A 12,422-nucleotide genomic window follows, 5' to 3' on the forward strand; every position below is an offset into this window, starting at 1 on the left:
ATTAAGTAGACAGTCAACTAATACTCTAATGACTGCTGACATGTTGACATGTAGCAAAGTTTCTTATAGTTAGTAGAATGTCTAAAATGGACCATTGAAATAAAGGGTTACATTTCCCTTCTCTATTGCGATGTATATCTGAGCAAAACCTCTAGAATGAGAATTTTTTTTTTACTTGATTTTGTCCCTGGAAACTGATATTTAGTCCTACCCTCTGACATTTAGTCCCACCCTCGTCGTCGCGCAGGGTACTCCAATGATTTCAATGACAAACCTTTGCCGTCATACACAGACACGTTAGGCATGGAAATGCTGTGGTCATGATGAAATTACATAATGGGTTATAATTTTGTCATGATGACATGTTGGAGTGTGATTCTCAATTTAATCAGCCACGATAATTTAATTTACATTTGTTTTTTAGTTATGCTATTTAGACATCCCATCCCTACACCTACCCATTTGTGTATTATATGATATAAAACACAGGATATAACAGGCACAATTTATTCAAAAAGTACAAATAGTGTTCCGAGGCCAAACAAATGATTTGTGTGAAGAAAAGACCCAAAAGCAGTCAGCGTCTCCATCCGCCGAAGATCATGGACACATTCAAAAATTGCTGCACTAAGAAACGTTACGTAAGCTTTGATAGTGAAATGTCATTGGCTCTCGTGTGTCTCGTGACCGATTGCATCATGCTAAAGAGTCGGTGTATCTTTTGAATGAGATATGTCTGCGTGCATGCGTTCATGGAACGGCGGGATCATTTCAGTGATTAAAATATTAAGATCCACTCTTTTCTTCACAGGAAGATATCGCATGACTTCAGAAGACTAGAAATGCAGCATGAGTTAATACTTTTATACTGTTTTTTGCAATAAATACCTGTGACTGTACTTTTATTTGCTTGTTTAATGTTTTATATTGTTTAGAAGTGGGTAGGTTTAGGGTAGGAATGGGATTAGTTGCTCCAAAATATAAAAGCCTGTAAATATTTATAAAATCATGTCTACTTTTGCAAATGCAAAGAATTATGCGTCTTGATCTGACACATAAGGCAAACAACTGAAAGCAATGGAGTACCCTGCGCCTCGATAAATGATGCTAAAAGCGTACCCTGTGCGTTACAAAGTGACAAAGAGTGTGTACATTAACTTTAAATATGATATAAACTTCAAATTTGATTTCATGGTGTATTATGTCAGGCGCTAGATTGTTTAGATTGTTATTTTTAAGCAGTTCCCATCATGAGATCATTTTATAGATTGTTTCAATTAAGTAATTCTGTTTTAAATATTGTTTTTATTTTGATTGAATATTATGAATAAAACAGCTCATAAACATACTTTATCTCTTCATACATAGAAGCTTTTTAGCATAAAGGGTTTTTTAAAATTTAGTCAAGAACTCTAGGGTTCTTGAACCACTCTGAAAATGTTTTTTTCTCTAAGAGTGTACTGTTATAAACATGCAAAAAAAAAATCTACTTGTAAACATACAAATGTAAAAAAAGAGGTGAATCTGGAAAAGATTTTACCTGAAAACATAAAACATATCAACATATATACAAACTGAATGCTTTTTGTTTTCTTGAGTACAGCGAACAATCGAAAAAAAAGAAGAAAAGTACAAATATTATAAAAATAATTCATAATACAAATCTTTGCTTTAAAAACGTCACCTCACAATAATACAAAACATATTCTATTATTTAGTAATATGTTATACTTTTAGCTTTTTTTTCTTCACAATTTGAAATGTAACACAATTTAAAAAGAAATTAATTTTCATTCGGATTTGAAAAGATATATAAACAAGTAAAGTAAACGTAACTTTTATGTTTAGTCAGATGTTAGTTTTAGAGTAGAAACTGTGAACTGGACTCTTTTCCATAAAAGTGGCATTGCAAAACTGCACTTTTTTAATGTTCAAGTCAAATAAGAACAGGGCAATAAATTGCTGAATGCAGTGTTTTGTTTGGTGCCGCAAATAATTACAAAGAATGATGAATTGAACTTTCCCACATGCACACAAATATCTTGTATTATCATTAGCCTGCAGATTAATACAATTTGTTTCACAGACTGTACCTGATTAGTGTGTGTGTGTGTGTGTGTGTGTGCGCGCGCTCGTGTGCGTGTGCATATGCGTGTCTCTGTGTGTAAATTACCAATGGAAAGTGACTTGGCCGGGTAGCATCTGCATGCTTCGCGTTCCTCCATTTCTGAGCTTATGAGAGTAGATGTGAATGTAAACCACATTAGACTGTTCCCCAGCCAGGAAATATACTAGATGTCAGTCCGCATTCCATTTGAGCTCTCAGTGATTGGTTCCTACATTTCATTATGCTAAACGTGGTGTTTTACAGAAGACGAAGCATTTTACAGGAAGGAAAAGCCAGGAAAAGCATCATGGGAGCAGCCATGCGTTCCAGCACTGAACAGAGACTGCCCGCTGGCAGCTGCTTCCCATGTGCAAGTTTTAAAAGCACCTGACAGGTTCTACGTTATGACATACACCACGGTAACAAATATAGCGTGTCAAGGAACATAAAGCAGTGCTGCAGTGGTTTTCTTTCAAATCGAATGTATTGTGCTGTACTGTTTTATTGGACCCCACTATGTTTATGTGAGATGACGTGGTAAGAACGGGTCTCAAACTGCCTCAGCTGCACACTCACTGATCTCTATGAAAGGAAGGAAACATCACCAATTAGAGGACTGGCAGCTATTTCCATCCGCAGCTTGTACTTTTGTAGCGAGCTCAATGTCTGTTATTATGGACATATGTACATACACACATACATACGCTTACAGATACACACACTCTTGCACACTAAAGCTGGTAAAGAGGCTGCCATTTCCAGCCCCTGGTTTTTGTTTGTGCAAAGAGGGACTGGGAATTGCAAATGTGACCAGTTTTACTCAACCATTGCTGACATTTCCTATCTATGCATTCGGAAGGTCATAATTTGAAAGAAATCGGTCAATATGCTAAATGTGCACCTTTATGTCTTGTGCTGAGCGATAAGCCCATCTCTAGATTTTCCTTCTGTCCACTTGGGTGTCCAGACAAAACAATGAAAATCCATTTCAAAAGACCTAGCAATTATAATACAGTGAACCGTGATAAAACACATCATCTGTGCTCTAGCTACATAATGCTATTTATATATATATATTATGCCCTTTTACAAAGTCTTGATTTTGTTTTTGGGGTCTAGCAGGTTTTCATGCACGAATGGTCAAAAAACGTTAAATTATTTTTCACATCTTTTATATTGTTGCAGCCCCTCTCTTCCACGTCTGTCAGAAACGCTCTGTTAGTTCCTGTCTCTATAAAGCCCCTCCTTCTGAAAAGCGTAATGTGCTCTGATTGGTCGGCTGGACCAGTGTGATTGGTCAGCCACTTTAAAATCAAGGCGTTTCGACTCCATTTGGAGTGACTTTGGGCTTTGTAACTTTGCAGACCTTTTTCATGCACCAGCAGCAACATTAAACATTAAAAAAAAAGTTTAAAAAAAAACAAAAAAAAAACATATAGTCCCCCTGTGGTGAAAATCACGCTTTTAATGTTGTTTATAAGTCTATGTGGTGTTTGTAATATGCTTTAGGACAAACCATGTGCAAATTCATATTAGTCAACACCATTGCTGAGTATTTTCTCTTTAAATCTGCAGTAAACTAGACTGGGTAAACCCAGGCGGATCAGCCGAAGATTTGATTTCGCCCTGCAGCTCAGGCTTTCTGTACATATTTCTATCCTGCTTCTGTTACAAATTTGTTGGGACCAATCACAAATCGGCTTCCCCACCTGGCGCGCAATTGGCGGGTTTAACACAATGACCATTTACTTTCAATATTAATTTTGCGATCGTGCGTAAGCAAAAAAACCCTAAATAACGACTTCTATAGTGATGACGATTTCAAAACATGGCATCATGAAGCTTCGAAGCGTTATGAATCAGTGAGTCGAATCATGATTCGGATCGCATGTCAAACTGCCAAACTGCTGAAATTTGGCGATCCAAACTGGTGAATCGACTCACTGATTCATAACGCTTCGAAGCTTCATGATGCCGTGTTTTTAAATCGTCATCACTATGTAAGTCGTTATTTAGGGTTTTTTTGCGCACAAAAACTATTCTCGTCACTCCATAAAGTTATTTTAGAACCACTGTAGTGAGATGGACTTTGTAACGACGTCTTTAGTACCTTTTAAGGGTCTTGAGAGTGAACTGTGCATTGTGCCAATGGAGGCCTTTCAGAGCCATAGATTTCAACTAAAATATCTTCATTTGTGTTCCGAAGATGAACTCTTACGGGTGTCGAACGACATGAGGGTAAGTAATTAATGACAGAATTTTCATTTTTGGGTGAACTAACCCTTTAAATGTAACACACACTCGTACACACGCTCAATGCGAGCACTTCACTAACACGTAACACACACTCATAACACTTATTTTACATTTATATTGGTTTTATTTATATACAAAGCAAAACTAGAGTGGAGACGTAATGTAAATGTAGCGTTGGCATATTCTATCCTAACTTCACCCTCAGGCCCTGTCAAAAGACAGTCTCAAAAACGCGGTTTGAAATCACCGGTGTTTTTGGTGTCACAAACTACCATGTAACCAATCACATCAATGTGTGATCATCAAAGAGTGGATCTCTGAGCTGGTGCAAGTGAGTGGAAGTGGGGATAATTTGCATATTCATAGAACCGCATGTACTAAATGAGACAAGGGATCAACTTTCCTTTGAGCCTTTGGTATATAAAAGTTAATCGTGATATAAGAATATCCTGTAAGTTTCAGAGCTGAAAACGTCCTTGTTAGTCAAAGAAAAGCTTTTATAGACACCAGGCTCAGAAAACGAGAGCTCTCACAATGTCGACCATTGACGTAAAAGGATGCAGAAGCACCGCCTCAAGCCTGCCCACCGACTCGTGGAGCTAAATGGGTCACTCTACCGAGCAATAAACATGCCGGTTCCAGCTCACGTGCGTAAGACATTGCGTTTATTCGCTTCATTTCGCAGCGGAATCGATTGTAAACAAGATAGAGGTCGAGACTGGATTTGTAGACAGATTGAGATTAAAACACGACGCTGTGCGTTCTATATTGGATCCGACAGGAAAGGTGCAACACACTTATGTGAGTAAAACATGTTTTTTTATATGTGTTAGTATTGCATTGTTACAGATCGTTTTATATCTTCTGATTATATACCTTAGCACGCGGTCACAGGCTGGAGAAGGTGTTATTGGTGATCAGACTCGGACTTGTAACGCCAGCTCGCAAAGCCCAAAGTCCCGGGGCTATGTGTTTTTCAGACGGGCTATCACCGAAATAACATTAATTTCCTTCGCCACATTTTTTAAATGGCAAATGCTGGTGCTCATCTGTTCGGCATGCTGGTCTGAAAACCAGGTGTGTTCAGGCGCATTGTTAGTGTGTTGCTATTTTGAGGCAACTTAAAACGACTGCGCCATTGAAATAAAATGTTTGTGTTATTTAAATGCCGCATTAGTAATATGCGCCTATAGGCAGGTGCACAACGCGTGTACATTGCGATTATTACACACACAGGGATGAGTAACAGCACACAAACATATTTAAATATTCAAAACAAAAGGATTTTTTCTCTCTGCAGAAGCATTCAGTCTTTCCGTTCGCAAATTCCATGTAGCGGAATCCGCCATAGTGCAAGCGCAACTGGCTTTTAAAGGGAATGGGAGATGAGACTCTGATTGGATTATTGCACGATATGCCAAAAACACACCCATGACTCCTTAAGAGACTAGGTACAACCCTGGCGGGCCGACCCTTTTTCCGTTGATAAACTAGTGGATTCGGACATGCCCTAAGTTTCAGACTATGTGCTCAGATCGTTAAAATAGGGCTACTTGTGAGAAAAAATTACAGACAGAAGCAGAAATAGTAAATATTTATAATAAATAGTAAAAAAGGGGAAAAAACTATATACTTGTGGTCATATCATTTTAAAAACTGCTCCATGTTCAATGATCAGAGCCATATGAGACAAAAGAGGCCCATACCGTATAAATACATAGTTCCAGAAAAAAAAGAACTGATTACTTTCCTGATCATTTATCTTATACCAGACAAAGAGACAGAATAATTAATAGGTGTTTAACTCATGAATGACTCATTTATCCCAAAGCTGGGCATTTGCAATTTCTAAGTTATTGCCATTTATATTGTTGCTGATTGCACAAGACCCAGGTCAGCAAATTTCCACCACTCTTAATGGTAATTACGTGTTGTGCGAGCCTGGTCACTGGTTGCTACTTTGTTCCATGCTAACGAGTCGGACCTTTGATTAACCTGGACCATGACCATTTCATTATTTTTCTTGCATTTTAAAGCACTGTGAAAGTTAGTAAGGACAAGTTCCCCTTATCAAAATAAAACAGAACTAATTATAAATTCAAAACACTATCAAGAATGATGAAAGAAAGAAAACATAGTAAACATGTCCATGCTCAGTAACCTGTATTTAACCTGTATTATGTATTTTCAACACTTTTCCCCATACACAATGTTTCCAAGCAGCTTTACAGAAATGTATGATGTTTTTTAATTGCCAACATTTAGCGAATTAGAGCTGGACGATAGTGTAGTTCATGACACATCACATCATTCTTGTTATACAGTATCATTGTGTTTTTCCTGTTGGGTTAGTGGAATTGATCAAATAGTTTACATTAACATACAAACTAATATACAACTAAAAACTTGTTTTACTTCAGCTAGTTGCCAGGGCAACATTTCTCAATTTCATTTAGGTTAATTTGATGTACTAAAATACCTAAAACTAAAATAATATAGACACATATTTATAAAAAAAGAATTAAAATGAAAATTGTGTCAAAAACAACACAATTACTAAACCTTTAACAAAAATTTAAATGATAAAAAATAAAAACCAATTCAAAATATTAATAAAAAGTATCTCAATGATAGTAAAATAAATGCTTCACTAAGAAAACTGTTCACTGAAGGTTTATTTGGGGAACCAAAAATGGTTATTCTTGAACTTTTGGAAACTTGTACCATGTGCATTGAACAATAAAAGATGTACTTAAATTATTTCAATATTATTCATAAATCTGTATTTTACAACATTTTATTTAAAAAAAAACTATTACAATTTATTAAAATAAAATCTGTTTGAAATTATTATTTTTTTATCTAGAAGTTATATTAATTATTATTTTTATTTTAATTTATTGGTTTTAGTTGATGCACATTGTCAGTAAAACTGAAAATTCATGAAAAACCTGTATGCTGTAATTTTCTCATGCCACACAAAAAAAGAAACCCCAAAACTCCATCAATGTTCTTAAGTAGCACTAAAACACAAATGAAAACTAATTTGAACAAATGAAAGTGCCATTTCAATACGGCAAAACCAGACAATAATTTAATACGGCAGTATGAGAGAGAGTGAGAGAGCAAGAGAGACAGAGTGTGTGTGTGTGTGTGTGTGTTCACAGTGTGTTTGTTTAGGCTTTGGTGCATATAGCTGATAAGGAATTTGCAGACTCATGCCTGCAATAAACAAAAGCAGGAGCCCTTCCCTGTGAGACTACCCATCTCTCCCAGTCCCTAATCCGGCCTGCGCATGCTAAAGCAATCTCAGGCCACCAATGCCACCCCAAAACCCTGCTAAACACGGCCTGATAAACCATGTTTTCATCATACAACACTAATGGTTAGGACCCCTGTGAAGCTACACAAAATTACATTAATAGGCGTTGAAAAAAGACAGAACATTTTTTTTTTTAACCAGTGTGCAGCATTGATTAACATAGGATTATCCTCAAAAACAAACACACAAACAAAACACATAGAGGATACGGTGTCCTCTACAACAAAGAGAACGGCCTATTTTAGTGCTGATTGCTCACACAGTGATTTAATTCTTTCCAGGCTTGTTCAAAATATATCCTTGAATGACCACAACTACGGTTATCGAGCGAGAGTGTGAATTATGCAAGCCTTGGGATCAATAATGAATTATTCTCAGTGAAGCTATTAGCTTATTCATCCTGGACATGTTGAATCTATTGGATATGTAATTGCTGTGCATGAGCTAAATGTCACATCTGGTTTCTGTAAAATGAAATAATATTTTAATCGATGCCTTTCTGTGCAATACAAAGCAAACAGCTGGAGAATTTAAACTTGAATCAATGCACACAACACTACAGTAAATGTGGCCAAAGATCTGTTTTATTATTGTTTATCGGAATGTGAACATAAACCGTCAGTGAAGCAAATGTTAACTGTACTTATTTTGCTGGATGCAGTTATGTCAGATATTACCAAAGGGGCAATGGTTAGTTTGAACAGTTGCACCCTACTGGCAGTAAAAAAATAAATAAATTGATTGGTTTTCAAAATCTGCCATGTATTCTGTCTAACAACATAATATATTATTCTGTCTAATAGGCTAATACAGTGGCACGTTTAATTTAATCTAAGTTAATGCTAATTTCTAGTAATGGGCAGGACCATGTCTGAACTATTTACATTGTTTTTTTCCCTCTCTCGTCTCTGTCTCTCGTACTTCCGCCTCCTTTTCTCTCATTTCGTGCTGTGGTCTCAAGGGTCTGCAAGGGGCGATGGGAGTATGTGGCAAGTAGGGCATTACCCTACAAGCCACACCGGTCTCGAGTGTCTCATGGAAAAGCTCCGGATTGAAAGTGTAATGGGACCAGGCCCAGACTTTACGTTGAGTTTTGTTTATGTTTCTTTTTCTTTAGTTTTGTGTTTGTTTATTTGATATCATTAAAGTATTTGAACGTTCGCCAGTTTCCACCTCCTTTTACCCTGAACGCAAACCTTGTCACTTAATAAATAAACAAACCCTAACAATGTTATAGCAGATTTGCAAAATGCATACTTCCTGTGGCAGCCGAGCGATTGCCTTTAAGATGAATGGGAATGTTAATAGATAGTTTTCTGTCTGTACTAAAAGTCTTGGGACGCTTGCCTTTACATGCATATTAACTTTAATGACATCCTTGAACTTTAAGGACATTCTTAATCCATAGGGTTTAGTATGGCGCTATAACAGCTTCAACTTTTCTGGGAAGGCTTTCCACAACCTTTAGGAGTGTGTTTATGGGAATTTTTTACCATTCTTCTAGAAGCACATTTGTGAGGTCAGGCACTGATGCAGTCTCCGCTCTAATTCATCCCAAAGGGGTTCTATCGGGTTGAGGTCAGGACTCTGTGTAGGCCAGTCAAGTTCCTCCACACCAAACTCGCACATCCATCTGTTTATGAACCTTGCTTTGTGCAGGAAAGGGCCAACCCCAAACTGTTCCCACAAAGTTGGGAGCATGAAATTGTCCAAAATGTCTTGGTATGCTGAAGCATTTAGAGTTCCTTTCACTGGAACTAAGGGGCCAAGCCCAACCCCTGAAAAACAACCCCACACCATAATCCCCCCTCCACCAAACTTTACACTTGGCACAATGCAGTCAGGCAAGTACCGTTCTCCTGGCAACCGCCAAACCCAGACTCGTCCATCTGATTTCCAGACAGAGAAGCGTGATTGGTCACTCCAGAGACAGCCTGATCTCACACACAAAACGTACATCTGTTGACGTAATTAAAAACGATCCAATACGTATATATCTTTACGTATTATAGTGTCTTTCACGTATCATATGGACGTAATTTCAGGTTCGATACGTATCTATATTTACGTGAAAACAACCTATAATACGTATAGATTCAACGTATCCATTAAGTCGTTTATATATGAAGCCGCTTTTAAATCGTATCTGGTGAATTTATATTTAATTTATATTTTAATTATTAATTTTCTTAGAGGTCTTACTAACTATAAACGTTATGATTATGTGGTTTTGATGTAAAATTAATAAGAATCTGACGAAACCAGAAAAGTTCGCGTTCCCGACCTGTAGGAGTCGGACTCATTTCAGAGTTGCAACAGACTCAGCTAACGTCTCGTTTCCAGGTGAGGACATTTATTTATTTATTTACTTCTGTTCATTTATATGTGTGTTTTATGAAATAAGATTGCAGTTGTTGCTTTTTGTCCTGTTAGATTGCTGTCTTGTAATAGAAAAAGTGCATCGACTGGAGTAATGCTAGTTTTTAACATTGGAGAGATAGGGTGCGTCTCAATCAGCTCCCTAGTTCAGTAGTCAGGGCACTGATCAGTACACAAGTCAATGGGCTGACTCCCTCATCAGTGGCCCTGACTACTGAACTACGGAGCTGATTGAGACGCACCCAGGGTGACCAGACGTCCCGGGACAGTCCGGGACAGTCACAGTTTTTGGTGTTATGTACCCGTTTTACATCTCGTTCAAAACAACCCGCAGATATATGGCAAAAAAGGCGCCCAAACAACATACAGCAGCCTATGAGATAACGCCGATTCTACTGAGTCGCGCGAGCGCTGCTTTTCATGAAGAACGTAACGGAGGGCAGAGCGCCATTATCGTCAAATATCAAAAGAAACCATTATCGCTTTTTCAATATAGTAACATACTAACTGTTCATGTTAAATTAAAGTAATACTTTTTGTATGTGCTTAATAAAAGAGCCTCAACAGGGTGCGGGATTGTTTTGTCCCCAAAAGTTCCGCAGTTTTTATAGTTAAGTACCACACACTTAACTATAAAAAACCTAAACAATTAAACGTTACAATTGCAACGAATACATAGAAATGCACATATCTTCTGCTTAAAATAAGCCAAAAATGCAAAATAACAAGACCAACTGAGGATAGTAAGAGTTATGTACAAGCATAAACTTAACAAAACATTTTAATTAAAAAAGTAATTTATATAGTACAAACTTGTGAAAATAAAAATATTAAATACAATTATAAATGTTAAATTATTTGTTAAATAGTTGTATTTATCATATTTATTTAATTTTTGTATTATGTTTTTGTTTAAGTCATTGTTTTGAACTGCTTGTCGTTACTATTAACAGTTCTCCTTATTTTAGTTTTTTTTTGCAGGTTTGTTAAATTGTATTAAATCCAGACCAAAAAATCCTAATAATTAAACTAAATCATAATAATTATTAATGTTAATATAATATAGGGAGCCTCCAATAACAACAAAACATTCAAAAATGTATTGTCCCTGTTTTTTTTTTTAACTAAAAGATAATAACAAATGAGATTTTAGTGATATTTTGACCACTCAAATAGGAAATGTCCCTGGTTTCCATTTCAGAAATCTGGTCTACTTAGTTTAATACTATCTATCTAATATAATAAATATCTTCATAATTATTTTGATGCATTTATTGTTCTTTTGTTTGTTTGTTTGTTTTTTACATGTTCAGATCGACACACTATGACAGATAACGACAAACTCGATGAACTAGTTAGAAAAGGGTGCGCAGTTGCTGCAGCCCTCAATGAGGTGTATGACCGCAGCCAAATGGATGCCCTCATAAAAAAAAAACGTACTGACCCTGCACAAATGGACCTTTGTCAGATAGTCAAACAAGGACAGACGATTATTCAAGCACTTGGCCAGGAGAGTTCCAAGAATAATCTCAACAATCTTCTGAAGGAATCCAGAGATCTGTTTGACCAGCCAAACAAAAATGACCCAAAGGTCCAACCAGTGATGGTAAAGTAATATAATGTAGTTTTTGAACATCCAAATTTTAAGGCAATCAGTATAAAATTTGACTGAAAATTAAGAATATTATTAAAGATTGATGGAACAATAGATATAATGTAAATATGTTAAATTATATTATACATTTTTACTACGATTCAGACAGTCATAATCCTATCAATCTTGATGTGCGTAACAAACTGTCTGATCTTAATGATGGACAGATATAGTGTAATGTTTGATTTTCACAGACAAAGAGGAAAAAAAGGATCCAGTCCAGCAGTAAAGTCAAGTGTAAAATGAGAGAGAAGTCACAAAGAGCAAAACCTTCTACTTCACATGGTAAGATTTTTTCATCCTAAAGGAAAAGCATTTATTATATTGTACATTAGTTTTTTAAATAACAAAGATGTTTTGACTGACTTTTACATTCAGATTCAGGAGTCGGCCAGTCAAGGGCATGTCCAAAGCCAACAGAATCTATTCCAGACCAGGGTCCAGATCATGGTTGGTTAGACCTATATTATTATTATTATTATTATTACATTTATTAGGTCTTATTGTAAATTCATGTCTTTATTTTTGGATATAAATGATAAAACAATAAATTTTTCATGATGTGCAATGATCCCCAAATGAGCCCCAGTAGCCCCAAATTATTTTGATCTATGAAAAATGCTTTGCTTAAACTTAAAAAAAATATATATTTTTCAAATTAGCGCAACAGTGCTTTACATTGTAACAAAAAGCAATTATCTGCA

General features: G+C 36.3%; 1 protein-coding gene across 1 annotated transcript in view; it reads left to right on the forward strand.

Annotated features, from left to right (window-relative positions):
- Nucleotides 1-9,986: 9,986 nt before the first annotated feature.
- LOC307133689 (uncharacterized protein) overlaps nt 9,987-12,422 on the forward strand; it is a 9,884-nt gene continuing 7,448 nt past the window's right edge. Inside the window, exons 1-4 of the mRNA XM_079828898.1 lie at nt 9,987-10,028; nt 11,378-11,670; nt 11,913-12,003; nt 12,097-12,168. Coding sequence (XP_079685024.1) covers nt 11,389-11,670; nt 11,913-12,003; nt 12,097-12,168 — 445 coding nt within the window. The 5' untranslated portion in view covers nt 9,987-10,028; nt 11,378-11,388. The remainder of the gene's footprint in view (nt 10,029-11,377; nt 11,671-11,912; nt 12,004-12,096; nt 12,169-12,422) is intronic.

Source organism: Gobio gobio, assembly GCF_949357685.1.
Source record: "Gobio gobio genome assembly, chromosome: 11".
Classification (NCBI taxonomy): domain Eukaryota; kingdom Metazoa; phylum Chordata; class Actinopteri; order Cypriniformes; family Gobionidae; genus Gobio; species Gobio gobio.